The sequence below is a fragment of the Pseudochaenichthys georgianus genome, unplaced genomic scaffold (assembly GCF_902827115.2).
Source record: "Pseudochaenichthys georgianus unplaced genomic scaffold, fPseGeo1.2 scaffold_1411_arrow_ctg1, whole genome shotgun sequence".
NCBI classification, from domain to species: Eukaryota; Metazoa; Chordata; class Actinopteri; order Perciformes; family Channichthyidae; genus Pseudochaenichthys; species Pseudochaenichthys georgianus.
The window spans coordinates 14,424-35,040 of record NW_027262273.1 but is presented as its reverse complement, the minus strand read 5'-3'; the positions used below and the strand labels follow the sequence as shown (position 1 = coordinate 35,040).

The 20,617-nt window shown below is 43.6% G+C and overlaps 1 protein-coding gene and 1 long non-coding RNA gene across 3 annotated transcripts; both read left to right on the top strand.

Moving 5' to 3' along the window:
* Positions 1–447: 447 nt before the first annotated feature.
* Positions 448–3,953, top strand: LOC117441028 (beta-1,4 N-acetylgalactosaminyltransferase 2-like; the record flags this gene model as incomplete). The annotated part of the gene is made up of 3 exons (XM_034077227.2): positions 448–591; positions 1,840–2,068; positions 2,184–3,953. Coding segments are annotated over 3 exons (558 nt in total), but the record flags the coding sequence as incomplete, so codon positions are not given.
* A 3,424-nt stretch (positions 3,954–7,377) lies between these two features.
* On the top strand, positions 7,378–17,609 carry LOC117441029 (uncharacterized). 2 transcript variants are annotated; one of them, XR_011642788.1, is made up of 4 exons: positions 7,378–7,486; positions 7,582–7,695; positions 7,873–7,983; positions 17,189–17,609. It is a non-coding gene; the product is annotated as an uncharacterized lncRNA (long non-coding RNA). The 2 variants fall into 2 exon arrangements; XR_004551352.2 differs by lacking the exon at positions 7,873–7,983.
* Positions 17,610–20,617: the final 3,008 nt, after the last annotated feature.

Genomic DNA, 20,617 nt, shown 5'->3' with positions numbered 1-20,617 from the left:
ATTCATCAGGAGTTCGTATGACTTGACTTGACTTGCTCGACTCACCACAGGGACTTGGGACTTGCTTGATACTTGCGGGTCAAGACTTGAGACTTGCTCATGACTTGCACATGTAGGACTTACTCCCACCTCGTGCACCTTTAATACACCCGTCTGCACTCGGACCATCGTCAGGCAAATCAAACGGATGTTACCTGTTATTGTTAACATGTCTCACTTGTACCCTTTGTTTGCATTTGGTAGCTCTAATGGAAATTACTTCGTTTCCATTTCTTCTATGTTTGTTCATTTCTTACCAGAATGTGATTAATCGTGGAGTTTCCACAACAGGCAGAACCAGCACAATACGAAACACAGAGACGTGACATTAAGTGTTAGCTCTCAACCCACTGCCTTGTGCTTCTAGAACACCATTGAAAAAGATTCCCATCATGTTTCCTCCATCAGGGCTGGTTTGCTGGCAGGAACCTAGCGGTCTCCCAGGTCACCACCAAGTACTTCCTGTGGGTGGACGATGACTTCCTGTTTACAGAGTTGACGAAAATCGAAGAGATGGTGAAGGTGATGGAGGCGGTCCCAGAACTGGACGTGGTAAGACTGTTTCTAAAGGGGTCAGCATGTGTTAACACTTGTTGTGTCTACGAGCAGGGCCGGCCCTCGGCAGTATAGGCGAATGCTAAGGGCGCATCAACACATAGGGGGCGCCGAAAATTGTAAAAAAATTAAAAAAAGTTAGAAATAAAAAAATAAAAAAAATAATTTATTTCATAACAACACAATTTCCCGATTTTGGATCAACAAAGTACATCTTATTATCTTATACTAACAGAACTACGCCTATATTGCGTACATCACTCATAAACTATGGCACACCCCCCCCCCCAAAATCAAGTTGAACTGCCCCAGTCCCAGTAAAAACCAAAGGTTTATGTGAAATTGTTCTTTTTTTGAAATAATGGTTTTATTGTGCAATTATAGGTTTTAATTTTGTATTTGTGTTCATTTAAAATAAATCAAACTCCCAAAAAACGTACACAGCTTCTGTGTGCTTTTATTAACATTGGAATTTACTGTGTAAGCGGCCGCGGGGGGAGAGCTTTAGAGAGCTCTCTCCTGAAAGACTGAGAGGCTCTGATAGCCTCAGCTCAGTGAGGCAAAGGCACACCTTTATATGATCATTATAGTTATAAAAGAATAAGAGAACAGGTGAAAAACAGGTATAAAATACTGACAGTACAAAAAAGTTGTTATTAATAAACAAGAATACAGTTTGAAAGGGGAGTGATTTGTAAAATATCCATAAAGAAAAAGAAAATCTGCTGACAGTTCTGTTTCATCTGGGTGTTGAGAGATGTATCCATAGAGCTCCTAATGTTGCTCTCAAAGTGCACCAGATTGATGCTTTTAACTTCAATATAAAAAAAGTCTTGCCGGGGGAGCATGCCCCCGGACCCCCCTAGAGGAGGTGAGGACCCCCCCCCCCCCCACTTAAATCATGTTCAAATGGATAGGTAACTAAATACAGTTGCACACATCTTGTGTCAATATCTTTGTTTTTGTGGTCATGCCACAACCGTGCACGTGTGAATCATAGTGAGTGTCTGCATTTTGGGGGGGGGGCGCCAGCTAAAATCTTGCCTAGGGCGGCAAATTGGTCAGGGCCGGCCCTGTCTACGAGCTATGGAGCATGTGAGACTTCCATACCCCTTTTGCACCGAAGTGGTTCCATGGCCTGTTTTGGAGATGGTGCCCAATTGCCAACAATTATTTCGTCTTTACAAAGCAGGTACACAGGTAGTCAGATCATAAGCAGTTCTCTTGTCTCTCTGTTCCTTTCAGCTCGGCGGTAAAGTAGGAGAAAACCAGTTTCCTTTCTCGATCATCTATGAGGAAGGAGACGAAACGGAAGGTGGCTGCATGCACAGGAAGTCCGGAGGGAAGTTCCACTCTCTTCCTGGTTACCCACAATGCTCATTGGTCAGTGGGGTGGTCAACTTCTTCCTGGCTCGTACAGATGCCGCACAGAGGGTGGGATTCGACCCTCAGCTCAAGAGGGTAGCACACTCGGGTAGGTCTAGACGGTTTGCAGTCCAAGTGGAGGTGTGTCTAAACTCTTTCAGTTTGTGCTGTCCATGATCGTAGTTGGCCTTTCCTAAACGGAAAATGTCTGTCGTTTCTTCCAGAGTTCTTCATGGATGGCCTGGGCTCCTTGATGGTGGCAACATGCAGCCATGTGGCCATTGGACATCAGAAAGGACCGACACAGAAGGGCTACATGAGGTTCAGACACCCTGCACAGAGTGACGTGGCCTCAAAGCTGAAGCTCCACTTCTTTAAAAACCACCTGAAATGTATACGCTATGGATAGACCACCAGAGCAGGGGTTCTCAAACTGTTTCGTTTATGCCGACCACTATTTATTATCAAGGATTTTCGCGGACCACCTCATACGCAAACCGTACAAATAAGTACATATAAACGTAGTATATTTTTTTATAGTTCATTATAGACAATCAAAGTAAATCGAAGCCTATCTGATACTTTCGTCGCACGTGTGACCGGTGGCTGTCTGCGTTGTGTATGTTTCTCAAAGAGGACGGCGAACTTCTTTCTTTCTTTTGGTCCTTGACCATATATTCAAATCTGTAGCATACGATCATACAACACAACAGCTGCATCAGCGCTCCCCTCCCTCCCGCTCACATTATGAATGTAAGGCATATAGTAATCATAGGCAGGGGCGCCGCCAGGGATTTTGGGCCCCATGAAAAGACCCGCCCCCCCAGTCAGTGAATCGGTGTGGGAGGCAGGACCAAACCATTACATGTAGGGGGTGTACAGAGGCTTTGGATAATTAACTTTCGGAAGAAAACAAGTTAAATGAATCATACGTTTAGTGAGTACATTATCAATATAACGTTCTATTAATGTTAGTTATTGATGAATGATGAAAGGTTACTTAAACATGTATTCCTTTGGGCCCCTGTCAGTCACGGGCCCTTAGAATCGTCCTAACTTTTCACCCCCTTACAACGACTCATATTTCGCTTAATATTTGGAGTAAAAAAACAATCCTGATATCATTAGAAAGCTAGGAATATCCTCTTTCCAACAGTGGATACAACTCATAATGTGTCTTCGGGTCAATGCGACTGACTTCGAGTCACACATGAGGTGGTCCCCTAAAATCCTTGATAGTAAAAAGTGGATTTTATTTAGCTTTTTTCCACGGACCACCTGCAGACAGATTAAAGTGTCGGTGATAGCACTACTTTTGTCTTACCTGACTTCAAAGACAAATGAACTGCAACTAAAATGCTAACTTGTAGCACTGACCACTCATCCCCTTGTTTTTGAATGGACTACTCAACAAGTCCTCCAACGCAAACGACCAAATTCAAGCGTCTTAATATGTCTTTATGTCTTTATTAGGATCCCCATTAGCACTAGCATGAGCATTGGCTATTCTTCCTGGGGTCCTCACACACTCAAAACATACATAAACATACAACAAAATTAAAACAAAACAAAACAGCTCATAATTTCATGCTATTTACAGAGAAATGAAGTGAAACTAAAATGGTCATCCAATTATTTCCATCCTAAGGCCAAACAAAAGTAAACACAAATAAGTGTACATAATAATATATGCATCGCCACAGTTCAAATTTACTTTGTAATACTTAAATATCTTTTTAGCAACCTTTTGAAATGTCCTTGAGAATGCTCCTGAGTGATGTGGACCGGTGCAGAGCTCCAGCTGATCACGCTCTGGACTGCTCTCTGTCCCATGTTTGATTTAGATTTGGGAAATACAAACCTTCCTTCTATCGTATGTCGTGTTTGATAGTTATGTTGAGCATACTGCGCTATAAACCTGTGTGATCATATATCTGGTGAGTGAGTCACTGTAATATGTCTGACAACATTTAATAAAGTATAAGTTGACCTCTGTCTGACAGTTAACATTTCATTTCAAACCTTTATTTATACAGATAAATCCCATTGAGATCATTGATCTCTTTTTCAAGGGAGACCTGCTCAAGTAGTTCCACACCTACGCTGTTAATATATATGGAGAATAAAAGTGGTCCTAAAACAGAGCCTTGAGGAACACCATTAGAAATGTTTAACCACTCAGAAGACAGCCCGTCAAAATGAACACATTGGGACCTTTCAGAGAGGTAGTTCACAAACCACCCACTGCATGGCTGGATATGCCAATACTGAGTAGCCTTTAAGATGAGATGATCAACGGTGTCAAACGCTTTGGAAAGGTCAATAAACAGAGCTGCACAACTCTGCTTATTATCTAACATACTAGTGATGTATAGTGGGTACGAAATCCGGGTCGTCGTGGAGATCGTGCAGGAGGTGAGCTTCCTCGTTTAGCTAGCGGGGGTGACGCTTTCCTGGCTTTCTCCCTCCGTCGCTCTTGCAGCCGAGTGTCTGTGCGTATAGCCAAGGCGATCATACTTTCCAAATCCGGCGGAAGATCAAGAGGAACAAGAAGATCCCGCACAGTCACTGAGTCCGCTGAAAAACACATCTTACGTGCGTCTTCATTCCAACCACTGTCCGTGGCCAAAGTGCGAAAATCAGTGGCGTAGTCAGACAGGGCTCGACATTAACGACTGCCTGATGGCCCGGGGCCATCTAGTATTCAGCTCGACCTGCTGGTTGCCCGATTGGGCAATCTATTATGCCAGTATCATGCAGCTCGCGGATCAGTAATGAGTGACCCGACAGTGAAACTAAACATATCTATAACTAGTTTACGGTAGTTTGAGAGGTAATTAAAATAGCTACGTGTGATATTCTAACCTGAAGTGTGTGTTTTGTTCCGCTCACCGCTGCATGTGATGCAGAGCTGCGTGTCGACTCGTCAGCAGCAGCTGATCTCTCTCTCCCGTCAGATTAGACTCGCGTTTATGTCCTTATCGATCAGATGCAGCTAGTTCTAGCTAATGATATGACTACCTGCTTATTAAAAGACACCCAAACAATAAGCGTCGCTATGCAACCGGGTGAGGCCACAAAGTATAGCGCAGCATTATGCATTTGTTTACATGCCCACCGGAGCCCCGAGGCATTACCAACAGATCAACGCACAATCAACCCATCCAGGACATCTTTCTCCACATTACGTGTTAGACATTAGAGTTGACTATTCTTGTCTGTCACATACTCTTCTTGTCTGTCTCATAAGTGGCTCAACTGAAGCGGTATTTAGCTAAAGGGAAATTATTTTGACCAGACATTTTGACCGGAGAGATTTAGATTTGCCGGCTAACGGGAACTCTGACGTCGCCATTTTGTGTGCTTCATGGATGCGCTCGGCTCCTCTCGACTGCTGCTCGGGTCTGCTCGGTCAGCTTCCGGATGAGGCATTCGTTCGACCAACTTACAGTAGATAACATTACAAACATTTTTAACAGGGGCCATAATAGTGTAAATAATGTTTGTTTGGGCAGTTATAACTGAATGTAATGTTTTCTATTTTTTTTCTTGACCAACAACTTAAGTGTTTCTTATAGCTATGCAGGGCATGCAAGCGAGCAAACACAAACAAGAACAAACAAACAAGTGAAATGAAGAATACAATATTGTGGTGGTTCATCTTATAATTCAGTCTAGAGAATGCACCAGACAGCATCTAAGACCTGTACAAATCTAAATGTTCTAGGGGGACGGAGGCCCCCCAAACCCTTCGTGCATCATGTCGTCTGCGCGCATTTTTTCACTCATGCTTGCAAGCCTTAAAGACCGTATAGGAGGATAAAGTTACAACAAGCCGTGTTCAGACCCTGTTCATATTACAGGAAGAAGTGAGGCTATGCTGGTGACTGGCAGTCTACCCAGTTCCTCTAAAGTAGATTGTTAACCTCTTAAGCCCCACGGACCCGGTTCCGCGGCCGAAATCGCGTCATTTGCAGGAAACAACATCTAAGGAACCTTAATATTTAATAAACTATGAATATTTTATATCCATATAACGGGGAAAACTAATTTAACTGATTTTTTCAAAAGAAACACACAATGCTAACAGTGAGCCTCTGAATTAGCCCCGAGCGAAAAATGCTAACCTATTACTTCACCGAAAATCACTCCTAGCTCCCTTATTACTTGTCCTAGCTGCACATTGAACACATCGTTTATGATCGCAAGGAGACACAGAATCTAAAGGTGCCCACCTTAACACTGAAAGATACAAACTCGCGACTTTATAAACAAAAACGTACATCAAAACATGTGGCGCTAGGTAGCCCAAAACGCTAACATGGCTTACCTTGGTTTTGTCTGATCAAAACTGGTCTTCAATGGCATTAAAACGATAACAACGATGCTGTAGTTAATCCATAGGTTAATATCCAATGTGTCTGTGTCCCCTTTGAAATGTTCTGATAATCTATTGCAATAAAACTGCAATTCCGTTTTAAAATATCAGAGCAGGCCATTCCTACGCTCTGTAGCAAGATTGAATGAGCGAAGAAGTCACGTTTTTTTAACATGAGTGTGTGCGGGACGATTTCCCTTCTATTCTATTGGCTCTGACGGTCAGAAAGAGATGTCACATGTCAAAATCGAAGAAGGGGGGCCAGAGATAAGGAAAACCCACCCAAATGGCCCCAGAAGAGGTTTTTTCTGCTGTCTAAAAAGGTCAAATATCACTTGTTTTGCATCAATCTTGATACAGGGTACTTATTATATGTTGTACTTTTGATTCCTAAAGCTTTTAGTCTACTAACCCATCATCCAAGGTTAGTTTTCACTATAAGTAAAAAACTATTTTTGGACGGACACTATAATTTACAGTTTTTTACCATGTTCAATCTGAATTTTCTTTAAAATAAAAAACATCTATATTGATTCTGACTTTTCTACATCCAACTCACAGGTTCATCATTGCTTTGAGAAAAAACATTATTAATTTAACCCTTTTAGAAGGGAATATGTGGTCATTTGTTCTGGGAATGTCATTTTCGAGCCTGAAACCTGAAAAACAGGCTTGGGGCCTAACAGGATATGGCCACTTTCTGGTTAAAACTGCCATTTTTTATCCTGAAAATGTCAGGAATGCATTCAGTATCTTCAATTACCCCCAAAACCACTCCAAAATTGTCCAAATCAGCGAAGTCATTTTTCCAATATTGTTTGCATAGGCTATCATGCCTTTCATTTGAATTATGCTAATTGTGCAAATCGCCCAACATCAGCAGGTTAACATCCGGAAGCTTCTATGTGCTGGGACCCTACTACACATTTCTATCTTAACACTTTGGGGTACACTATTCTGGCAACTATACTAAACTATTTTTCCACCTTTTCCTGGGCTGCCTAATCTTTGGATTAGATAACAATGTGGTTTTTTATCTTGCAAAATAAATGATGAAGATTCACTGAGTGTGTCGACTCTAGGTGTCCTTGAAAGTGTCCAAAGGAGTCCTGAGCACAGTGACTCCAGCTGAAGGAGCAAAGGTCCGAGGTGAGCTCTCACTAAATGTGACGGGTTGAACAAATACAAAAGTGTACACATGTGTTGGTGGAGATAACTCGTACAGTATGTTCTCCCCATGCCAGGTAATGGTGAGAGCCGACTGACGGTGGAGTCCAGCAGCCTGGAGGCCCTCAACGAGCTGCTGGCTGATGTGTCCTACACCAGCACTTTTTACCACATCCACACCGGAGACCTCGGTATGCATGAAGAACTGTCTTTTTATACGAAATCTGTCTTTGAAGCAAGGAGATGCACAAGATAACCCTCACCCTAACCCTAAGAGAGCAAAAGTAATCAAATAGAATTGCAAAGTTGTCAATGTTTTATACAGGTTTGTTTGTATAAATGTGTGTTTCTGTGGGTGTTTAATCTAGATCAGGGATGCCCAACCTTTTTTGAACCGAGAGCTACTTTTAAAGTTGCCAGTCTGCCGAGATCTACCAGTCCAAATAGAGGTGTAGCCTTTACTGACAGCCTACTACCAGGTAAATACACACTACTACTTGTATAAAACTGACCTTTGTACGATTAATACTTTATCTTTCCGCTTTCTAATCTGCACACAAGTATTTAACTGAAGTTACACAGCAGAGTTGTTGATACAGAGTTGGAGTTTATTCACACGTCACTACAGTGGGTAATGTTTTCAAGAAACATTGAACAGTGCTGCCACATATGACACAGGGAAAAAAGAAAAGACTCTGAACCCTTTCTTTGCCATTATATAAAAATAGTGTTGCTACAAAAGTATAAATTAGGCTCACTAATAAGACAACTCAGATCTGAAGCTACACAGGAATCTGCTGCCAAAGTGCAATAAAAGAGACAACATTAATAGAATCAAACCCTTTTTTTGTTGCATTTTAGTCGAGTATAAAAAGAAATGCCTTTAAAATAGGATGCAAGCAGTGGTGTAGTCTACGTGATACGCGGGTATACGCCGTATACCCACTAGAAAATAACAGTGATTTCCGTATACCCTCTTCGTTAATACTTTTGGACGTCTGGAGCTTCCGTCGCCTGTGGCCTGAGGCCTGTTGCTAAGCAACAGCAACACATGGCTCTGACAAACCCCAAGTTTCTCTAACGTTATCAGAATTCAAGTTCGCGGAGCGCTAAACAGGAAGCAAACATGAAACGAAAACAAGACAATATTTCAATGTTTTCCGAAGTTTTCCCCTATTACCACTACAGAAGAAGAGCCATGTCAGGCGGCTGTCCTAAAGGTGACAGAGAACGAGCCCGGCGCTCCGCAAATTTAACCGGTATGTGAAATTAGCATGGTTATCATTAACGTAACTGTAGCTAACTTGCTAACTTGCTAGCTAACTTGATCAACGTTAGTGTGGTGGATCAATGGAAGAGAAAGGGAGCGAGATACTGCGTGTGTGTGTGTGTGTGTGTGTGTGTGTGTGTGTGTGTGTGTGTGTGTGTGTGTGTGTGTGTGTGTGTGTGTGTGTGTGTGTGTGTGTGTGTGTGTGTGTGTGTGTGTGTGTGTGTGTGTGTGTGTGTGTGTGTGTGTGTGTGTGTGTGTGTGTGTGTGTGTGTGTGTGTGTGTGTGTGTGTGTGTGTGTGTGTGTGTGTGTGTGTGTGTGTGTGTGTTTCGGACACAGGTGAGAGCTCCTGGCCAGCCTTGTGGACTGAAAGTCAGGCTATGGAATTTAAGAACAGGCATCCTTGGTTAGAGTGGAGGGACAGAAAGTTAGGTAAATAGATTAGACGACATGAGACGTCCAGAGCACACAAAATAGCCCAGGAGCTCACGGAGAAGGGTGGACAGGATTTAGTTGGAAATTTGGTGAGACATATTCTGTATTCAGAACAGCATACTATCTTGCGAAGATGAACCAACCTTTTACTGACCATGATAGTCTCATTGAGCTTCAGGAAAAAAAATGGTGCCAACATGGGCACTAGTCTGCACTCAAGGTACAGATCCACAACAATTGTAAAACACATAGCAAAAGAGATGCAGAAAAAAATAGTTCACAGTATTGTGACATCTTCAAGCAAGTTGTCTGTTCTCATTGACGAGGCTGCATCTGCAGGGCGTGTGGACGAACAGTGAACCCAGTATGGCATGTCGAGTGCTTTTTCAACCCTCATTTATTGAGGTGAAGCTTATTTGTTCATTTGTTTCTTGTTTGAAGCTAATTTGTCTCGTAGCACTTCAAGGATGTTTGCTTGTTCATTTAAGCTGATACAGTACATAGTTTGACAATGATTTATGGAAGATAATAGCGCTGAACAAGTTTGAATAAACTAATGCATTGAAAAATAGGTTTAAAATGATTATTGTGTGATATTTGTGCAGATCTATGCGAAACAAAGATGTGTGATTTTAAGTGTAGGATATGATGTGTGGGCCAGGACATCTGTAGCATGACCATATTTATTGTATATTACTTGAAAATTGCAGTAGGCCATTTTGAGATATTGATAAAAATGTCGATTAATTGTTCAACCCTAGAAGATAAGTGGGCTTTTTCCATTATTGTTCATTCTTTTATTTTTTTATTGTTAATGTCACTGGCAGTTAAAAGTCACATACAAATGCTTATAATACATTGACATGTTGATAACACATACATTAGTGAGTGTGATGGTGTTCATGAGTTGTTGCTTCGAGACAGGTGTCGCTCCGCGATGCGTCGCTCTAGGATGGATGAATACAATTATTACAGTATACCCACTACAAAAAAGTAGACTACACCACTGGATGCAAGCAACACTAGTTTCTTAACCTGAATTGATAATAGACTATAATCAATTTAAACAGAACAGATCTTAATGTTTGTATTCTTATACCATTTTGTACAATAATTATAATGAATGAGTTCAAACAAACTAAAACTTACAGCTGATTAATAACGGTATCTAACTTGAGTTTTTATTATATCAAAAACCTGTTGAAATGCTTCTGTTATTTTTACTGTCCCCAAAAGCGCGCTGGCAGCCTCCAGGAATGCTTCTTTCACAACTTCGCCGTCTTTGAAAGACTTCATGTGTTTCTCCAGAACGTGACTGACACGATAAGATGCTCTGGTAGCAGCCTTGCTCTTGTTGTTGGGCCTGGTGAAAATGGACTGCTGTGCATTTAGCTGTCCTTTCAGGCCCCTCCCCTTTAGCTGTCCTTTCAGGCCCCTCCCCTTTAGCTGTCCTTTCAGGCCCCTCCCCTTTTGGAGCGTAGGGCAGAATCAGGAGGGAATTCCGTCTCGTAGCGTTTGTGCACTGTTTTGAAATGCCGCTCCTAAATTACCCTTCTTCGATAAAGCCACGCTCGCATTGCAGACGAGACAGATGGATTTTGAATTGGAATAGATACAAAAATAATCATCCTCCCACTCGGAGTGAAAATTATATATTTGGGGCTTTTTTGCTTCTGCCATTGCGGTCTTGTGTGTGTGCGGACTGTCACTCCTGTTGCCACGGACAACGTCAGCGAACTAGTGCACTGCCCACCAGCCACGCCCCGACACATGGGGTCACGCCGGCCAATCACAAAGCTTTGATGCGTTCAAGTGCATTATTCTGGCACAGGAAGATTATGTTACAGGACATTAATGATAAAACTGAATATTGTTGTTCTATTTTTAGACACATCTCGCGATCGACTGGGAATCTCCCCGCGATCGACCGGTCGATCGCGATCGACTGGTTGGGCACCCCTGATCTAGAGTTTGTGAAAATCAGTCAAATCAGTTAGCATTGAAATAACTGCCTTGTGCTTCTCACCGTGAACATCACTAGCATAACTCACCCTTAACACAAATGCATTTCAACTTCACATTCACACCTTAAACATCTTCTGTGAAGACGGGCCTTTTCATAGGCGTTGGTGGTTCTGGGGTCAGGACGTCAGGATTATGAAAACTGACTGAAATGTTTATGGGTGGACATTTACACTTATTGTGAGTAAATAATAATATCAAGACTCACATCTAGCAGCGTCAACACCTTCTGCTCGGAGCTTTTATTGAGACACTCGAGCGGGCTTGTCTTTCATAGCGTTGGTGGTTCTGGGGTCAGGACACTAGGATTATGAAAACTGATTTAAAAAAATTGTTGTGTGGAAATAAATCGCAAAACCTAATCTTACGTACGCCCTGCAATCCCCTCATTCCCCCCTAGGGGTCCCCGTAGCCCACTGCACTGTGGGGGGGGGGGGGGGGGGGTTATTGCCTCATAAATTAAGTAATAGAAATCTAGCGAATGTAGTGAAGATGCAGATCAGGTTGGACCTTGTACTGACCCCCTTCAGGAGAAACCCGGAGAGAAACCCAGGGCGGTGCGGATCAGAGATAGTGGCGTTAATTTTGTTTTGCGTTAACGCGTTAACTTGACAGCCCTAATATATATATATTGCTCGCATAAAATCCCGGGGGTTTTTTGCTTTGTATGTCGGGGGCGGGAGATTCATGTGATTGGTTGTTGGTCGCATTGCTCGCAAAAAATCCCCAAGTTGTCAGACACGCCCAGCTCCAAGATTTTCAAGATTTTTGTAAAGCTGCTTTGTGGACGTACCGTTACGCTGTGCTGGAGCGGAGGATGTCTTTCGCTTTGCCTCACGGCCCGTCCACACAGCGGCGTGCGTTGACGCTTCACCATTCACTTTGAATGGGGTGACGTCACTTTTAGCCGAAATGCATCGTGGGAAGCGACGCGGAGTGTTGCTGGCGTGGCTCGCTGCAAAAGTTGAGCAATGTTCAACTTTTGACGCCTCGGCAGAAGCGTCAGCCAATCGAATTATATGCCAGTACAAGCTCTAGCCAATCAAACCGCTGCTTGTGTGTCAGGGGCGGGAGATTCATGTGATTGGTTGTTGGTCGAGTTTCAGACACGCCCGCCTGCAAGCGTCAGCGCACACCGCCGTGTGGACGGGCCGTCAGGCTTTGGCTCTGGCTTTGGAGCTGGAGCTGGGGCAGCGGAGGGACCTGCTGTTTCAGGTTCTATCCCGGCCTCGGCTTGTGCATCCATTGTCGCCTGGGCAAACGACTATTGAAACATATATATCTGCTTATGCCGGAGGAAGCTGGCCTTTCTGGCTGCTGGATCGTAATGCTTTCAGCTGAAGGAGTCGCTGACGAGCTACGGAGGTCCCTCTTTGCACTAAGCCTTCCACTGCTTCAGCTTATTTCTTAGAAAACACACCTCTTTATTGAGGGCCTCTTTTTGAGCCGCCAGTGCGACGTTTTCCAGCCTTAACAGTCTGTTTGTTGTTCTCTCTTCGGCTTCGAGGTCAACTTCTCCGGAAAAGGAGTCTGGGTGTTCATCATAAGCACCATATTCCACATCAAGTGTCGTTGTCATGTGTACTGGGGGGTCGATCTCCCGGAGCTCCCTCAGCATTTTAAGCCCCACCTTGCGTTTTACTTCTTGCCGTAAAAAGTCTGCTTCTTGTTGGCTTAGCTCCGGGTGGTCAATATCGAGATGCCGGTCCAGCCTGGTGCCATGGTATGCACAACCAACAACAGAACAGGGCTCCAGGCGAATGTTTATTCTTCCATTGGCCATACGTAGGAGAATGCTGCGTTCAGTTTTGTTGCAGACTAGGTGCCGGAACACCAAGTGTCTTGGGAGAGCGCGGTATTTCAGGTGACACAGCGGGCATTCTGGCGTCATCTTGGAAGTCACATTAGCCAAACCTGTGGAGACACAAGCAGATTGAAATCGATTAAAATCGATTGAAAGGAACGCTCTTTTGGAAGATGGGAGGCTCCATCTGCGTTCAACACTGCTGGGTAAATGAGATTTACCGGGAGAAGGGGGGCTCCGACTCCAATACCAGCACTGAGCTATCGAGTGCCCCGAAGTACCAGGCCGACACTCATATCCGAGGCATCAATTCATGTTACTCACCCAGCAAACCGGGCGTCAGTAGGGAGAACCGGGGGGCTGGGAAGAAGATTGAGTTGAGGAGAGTTGATCCATACCGGGGGTATGTCGATGTTTTTCATCGACGCACGGGCCGAGTGATCCACCACCCTTTCATAGACATGCATATGTGGTCACGGAGGATCAAATAGGTAGCCTGTGATGAAGTAGGGTCGACCCTATATCATGTGAAGCCACCGAACACTGGTCCCCGGGGGGGGGGGACCGGTGCCCGGAGCAATGCCGATTGCTGAATGCCGCAGCCGACGAAGGCCGATATGCAACAGTGGAGGGTTCGAGAAACAACAGTGTTTGACGGGCGCACCGCGGCGGAGGTGGGGAGGTTCCAGCCCGGAACCTCCGTCCCGTGGTGGGACCCGTGGTGGGACCCGTGGTGGGACCCGTGGTGGGACCCCTGAGTCAGACGGTTCGTCTTGGTCACGCTTCATATCGGGCGGCCCGGGAGGGAAGAGACACGCAGGGTTACCCCCACGCAGCACACCCTCCTGGCCATCAGAGTCGAACCGGCATTTCGGAGGAACCGACAGCCAGAGCACCGGCACGAGGCCGGGCCGGCGGAGGCCCTCCGATGGCGGGTCGCATTTGCCATCCGATCAGTGAGAAATCAGGAAAAAACACTGTTATATTTTGGGAGAACCAGAGGAAAGGGGTGAAAATGGAGAAATTGTATCCCAAAATAGTGTCTCATAATTACCTGACAACTCCCCTTGAATTCCTCCAGAGACTAGTTCAAAAACTTAAAGTTTGGTAAGAACCATGCTGGGGGGTCTCCAGGCAAAAATTGTATCCGAGCCAAAGCACTCATGTAGCGGACATATTCCTCCATGATTTGAAACAGCCGTTTTTTTTCCTCTCAAAAACCGGGTTTCCGATTTCGTGCAGATGGTAGTTTGAAAAACATGAATGAATTTTTTTGACGGAGGAAGGGAGGTCTCAATTCCCCTCTCCGTTGTAAAATGCAACGGGGGAGTGGAAAAGTGTCCGGGGCTTTCGCCCGAAGCGCCGAAGACTTGAGCTTTTTTGAGCCCCTCCTCCGTTGGCACAGAATTTTTTCTAACTTCATTTTTGATTATTTTAAGATATAATTGACCGTTTTCTTTACATTTTTCGGCTTTCCACGGGTGGGGGTGCATGGCAGGCCGCCTATGAGCTCCCAAATTCGGCCTGGAACCTCCGGGAATTGTGGGCTAAGCTCCATAAACTGACAAAGTCACCTAGAAATGTCACTTTAATAGCCCAAAAATATAATACAAATACATTTAAATAGTAAAAGGTACAAGTGTGCTCCTAATTACCCGGAATTTGATTTATATAGCCCCATGATAGTGAATAAAAATAATTTTCATGGAAAAAAGTGTTAAAACGCCTGATTAATATGTTTGTAATGCTGGCAGCAGGTTCACTGCTGTTAGCAGGGTCTCACACTCACAGGCAGAGATCCAGGGTGATGCACATAGCTTTCCTACCCAGGAATAAGTGTGTGAAAGGCGGGGAGAAGTGCTGTGAATACAGGGAGAGAGCAGCCAGAGAGAAGCGGGCTGTGAGAGCCACAGAGCGCACCCAGAGGACAGGCTGCTTCACAGCACTTTGTAACCCAGGAAAGCAGCTTGAATCGTGGGCACATGAGTGTTAAAAGTGCATTAAACGTATTACACTTGTGTCCAAATTAATACTTTTCTTATTGATGATGGTACACTAAACTGAACGGCAATTGGAGTACCATTTCCATTGAGACGCATTAAGCCATTTCGTCATCAGTTTCAATGTTAATTTTGTCCATTTTACGCCATTTGCCCCCAAAATTGGCGATCGGAGCGTCCCTGACAAATGTACTGGAAAAAACCTTGAAGATTCTCTGAAATTTAAGTCACTTTTGTTTTCAAGTGATCGGAGATTCAGGTCGAAGTCACGAGAGAAACTAAGAAACTATATTATTTTAAAGCCCAAAGTTTTCAGGGGATTTTGATGAGACTTAAATGAATGCTGTTGTCAGTGAATACGATGAAGACAGAAGCTATAAATGAAAGAGAAACAGTCACAGAGTTTTACAGACGCCCCATTCTTCTTCTCCGTGTACTTCTGGAGTGAGTGCATGTAAATGGTCTGCAAAGGTTCAAATACCTGTATTATCACCAGAGGGAGCTCCTCTCCCACGCTCTCTGAATATATCACTGCAATCCAAACACCAAACTCACCTTGAGTCTGCAGGTATGATGCCGTTGATGCACCTTTAATTGCAGTCCAAATGACAGAGAAGAGGATCCCACATGTGGTCAAAATACACGTTTAATTTTAAAGCAAAATATCTCTGACTATAACGACCACTGACGGCTGAATTACTGAATTATTCCACCCACATCCCAATTAGTATATACACTTAACACAAAAAGTAAGGAAATCTGTGAGTGGTAGATTATTTCTATGTTGTAACAATGCTTCTTGGCAATACATCTTATACCGTTGGAAAGCCTGGTCAGTTACCTTTGAAATGGTGCCACATTTGTGATGAACAAGCATTTGTGGGAGGAGCAGCAGAGCGGAGTATGTGGGGTGCGCCCAGGGGCGGACTGGCCATTGGGAATACCGGGAGTTTCCCCGGTGGGCCGGTGCTGTGTGTGAGCCGGAGGGCCAAAAAAAAAAAGAATTTTAAATTACATTATTTATTTATTTTGCCTAAATCCTACTGGCCCACATTTGTAAGTATTCTGGCCCCTCCCAGTGCCCCTTAACTGGGCTGGGCTGGGCCGTTTTGATAGGCTACCTATGTTCTATCTATCAGATAGTTTCACTTTCACACATCAGGCCCGTAGCAGCTGTCACTGCGCAGTGAACGATCGGGAGTGAGTGACTGAGAGACCGAGCTGGCAGCTGTCCGAGTGGCCGGTCTCAGACCATCTTGGAGGTGAACATGCTGGATGTGGAGGTCCTGGGCTGCTGTGGTTACACGTGGTCTGCGGTTGTGAGGCCGGTTGGATGTACTGCCAAATCCTCTGAAACGCCTTTGGAGACGGCTTATGGTAGAGAAATGAACATTCAATTCACGGGCAACAGCTCTAGTGGACATTCCTGCTGTCAGCATGCCAATTGCACGCTCCCTCAAAACTTGCAACATCTGTGGCATTGTGCTGTGTGATAAAACTGCACGTTTCAGAGTGGCCTTTTATTGTGGCCAGCCTAAGGCACACCTGTGCAATAATCATGCTGTCTAATCAGCATCTTGATATGCCACACCTGTGAGGTGGGATAGATTATCTCGGCAAAGGAGGAGAAGTGCTCACTGTCACACATTGTTTCAGATTTGTGAACAATATTTGAGAGAAATGGTTATTTTGTGTTTATAGAACATGTTTTAGATCTTTGAGTTCATCTCATGAGAAATGGGAGCAAAAACAAAAGTGTTGCATTTATATTTGTGTTCGGTGTAAGTACGTCAGGTTTCATAGAGCTAAAACATTTCTAGACAAAATTCTAAATATAAAAAGCTGAAAAGTCCGAATTTCGAAAAAAATCTAAGAAAAAGTTAGAATTTTAACAAGAAATTCAAAGTATAGCTCGAGAGTCAGAATTATGCTGCCAGTAGTTAACGTTCAGTATTTAAGCTGATGGTAGGAGCCACAATGCAGGGGAGCGGCTCAGTAATCCCACTCAATCCCTTCTGTGCTGCCTCAGTCTGAACATATGGGGTCCAATATCACGGCTAGTTGCAAAGACCTGCTGCTCTGCATTCTCCTGTCACCTGGAGAACATTGTCTCTGTCGTGTTGCATTCAAATGTGTTTCTGCTCTTGCAATGCAGGTACTTCAAACACTGTGAAGGCAGCTTTAACAACGGGGCGTGGACCGTCTTCTGGTTCGGGCTGATGGATATCAGAGACTCCTACGAGCTGGTGGAGTTCACCAAGCACCTTCCTGACTCCTTCCACCTGACCCCCCTCAGCTGAAACACCTCCTGCTGTGAACATTGAATCTGATTTGCTCTGAGCTGACTTTTTGTTCTTCTGCGTTGAAACTCGATAGCCAGTGTTACAGCGAGAATGACACGCTTTGACAGTCCACGTTTTATTATTACAAATAAGTTAAAAAAAATTTAAAAAGTCAGATTTCTGAGAAAAATCTCAAATAAAAAAAAAGTCCAAATTTCCGAAGAAAAATAAAAAATACGTCAGAATTGGAAAAAGGTCAGAATTCTTAAAAAAGTCAAAAATCTAAGAATAAAATGTCAGATTTCGGAGAAAAATCCAAAATTATATAAAAAGTCAGAATTATAAAAAAAATCTGAATTGACAAAAAATGTTACATCAAATGGAAAGCAGCTTGAATCGTGGGCACATGAGTGTTAAAAGTGCATTAAACGTATTACACTTGTGTCCAAATTAATACTTTTCTTATTGATGATGGTACACTAAACTGAACGGCAATTGGAGTACCATTTCCATTGAGACGCATTAAGCCATTTCGTCATCAGTTTCAATGTTAATTTTGTCCATTTTACGCCATTTGCCCCCAAAATTGGCGATCGGAGCGTCCCTGACAAATGTACTGGAAAAAACCTTGAAGATTCTCTGAAATTTAAGTCACTTTTGTTTTCAAGTGATCGGAGATTCAGGTCGAAGTCACGAGAGAAACTAAGAAACTATATTATTTTAAAGCCCAAAGTTTTCAGGGGATTTTGATGAGACTTAAATGAATGCTGTTGTCAGTGAATACGATGAAGACAGAAGCTATAAATGAAAGAGAAACAGTCACAGAGTTTTACAGACGCCCCATTCTTCTTCTCCGTGTACTTCTGGAGTGAGTGCATGTAAATGGTCTGCAAAGGTTCAAATACCTGTATTATCACCAGAGGGAGCTCCTCTCCCACGCTCTCTGAATATATCACTGCAATCCAAACACCAAACTCACCTTGAGTCTGCAGGTATGATGCCGTTGATGCACCTTTAATTGCAGTCCAAATGACAGAGAAGAGGATCCCACATGTGGTCAAAATACACGTTTAATTTTAAAGCAAAATATCTCTGACTATAACGACCACTGACGGCTGAATTACTGAATTATTCCACCCACATCCCAATTAGTATATACACTTAACACAAAAAGTAAGGAAATCTGTGAGTGGTAGATTATTTCTATGTTGTAACAATGCTTCTTGGCAATACATCTTATACCGTTGGAAAGCCTGGTCAGTTACCTTTGAAATGGTGCCACATTTGTGATGAACAAGCATTTGTGGGAGGAGCAGCAGAGCGGAGTATGTGGGGTGCGCCCAGGGGCGGACTGGCCATTGGGAATACCGGGAGTTTCCCCGGTGGGCCGGTGCTGTGTGTGAGCCGGAGGGCCAAAAAAAAAAAAGAATTTTAAATTACATTATTTATTTATTTTGCCTAAATCCTACTGGCCCACATTTGTAAGTATTCTGGCCCCTCCCAGTGCCCCTTAACTGGGCTGGGCTGGGCCGTTTTGATAGGCTACCTATGTTCTATCTATCAGATAGTTTCACTTTCACACATCAGGCCCGTAGCAGCTGTCACTGCGCAGTGAACGATCGGGAGTGAGTGACTGAGAGACCGAGCTGGCAGCTGTCCGAGTGGCCGGTCTCAGACCATCTTGGAGGTGAACATGCTGGATGTGGAGGTCCTGGGCTGCTGTGGTTACACGTGGTCTGCGGTTGTGAGGCCGGTTGGATGTACTGCCAAATCCTCTGAAACGCCTTTGGAGACGGCTTATGGTAGAGAAATGAACATTCAATTCACGGGCAACAGCTCTGGTGGACATTCCTGCTGTCAGCATGCCAATTGCACGCTCCCTCAAAACTTGCAACATCTGTGGCATTGTGCTGTGTGATAAAACTGCACGTTTCAGAGTGGCCTTTTATTGTGGCCAGCCTAAGGCACACCTGTGCAATAATCATGCTGTCTAATCAGCATCTTGATATGCCACACCTGTGAGGTGGGATAGATTATCTCGGCAAAGGAGGAGAAGTGCTCACTGTCACACATTGTTTCAGATTTGTGAACAATATTTGAGAGAAATGGTTATTTTGTGTTTATAGAACATGTTTTAGATCTTTGAGTTCATCTCATGAGAAATGGGAGCAAAAACAAAAGTGTTGCATTTATATTTGTGTTCGGTGTAAGTACGTCAGGTTTCATAGAGCTAAAACATTTCTAGACAAAATTCTAAATATAAAAAGCTGAAAAGTCCGAATTTCGAAAAAAATCTAAGAAAAAAGTTAGAATTTTAACAAGAAATTCAAAGTATAGCTCGAGAGTCAGAATTATGCTGCCAGTAGTTAACGTTCAGTATTTAAGCTGATGGTAGGAGCCACAATGCAGGGGAGCGGCTCAGTAATCCCACTCAATCCCTTCTGTGCTGCCTCAGTCTGAACATATGGGGTCCAATATCACGGCTAGTTGCAAAGACCTGCTGCTCTGCATTCTCCTGTCACCTGGAGAACATTGTCTCTGTCGTGTTGCATTCAAATGTGTTTCTGCTCTTGCAATGCAGGTACTTCAAACACTGTGAAGGCAGCTTTAACAACGGGGCGTGGACCGTCTTCTGGTTCGGGCTGATGGATATCAGAGACTCCTACGAGCTGGTGGAGTTCACCAAGCACCTTCCTGACTCCTTCCACCTGACCCCCCTCAGCTGAAACACCTCCTGCTGTGAACATTGAATCTGATTTGCTCTGAGCTGACTTTTTGTTCTTCTGCGTTGAAACTCGATAGCCAGTGTTACAGCGAGAATGACACGCTTTGACAGTCCACGTTTTATTATTACAAATAAGTTAAAAAAAATTTAAAAAGTCAGATTTCTGAGAAAAATCTCAAATAAAAAAAAAGTCCAAATTTCCGAAGAAAAATAAAAAATACGTCAGAATTGGAAAAAGGTCAGAATTCTTAAAAAAGTCAAAAATCTAAGAATAAAATGTCAGATTTCGGAGAAAAATCCAAAATTATATAAAAAGTCAGAATTATAAAAAAAATCTGAATTGACAAAAAATGTTACATCAAATGGAAAGCAGCTTGAATCGTGGGCACATGAGTGTTAAAAGTGCATTAAACGTATTACACTTGTGTCCAAATTAATACTTTTCTTATTGATGATGGTACACTAAACTGAACGGCAATTGGAGTACCATTTCCATTGAGACGCATTAAGCCATTTCGTCATCAGTTTCAATGTTAATTTTGTCCATTTTACGCCATTTGCCCCCAAAATTGGCGAT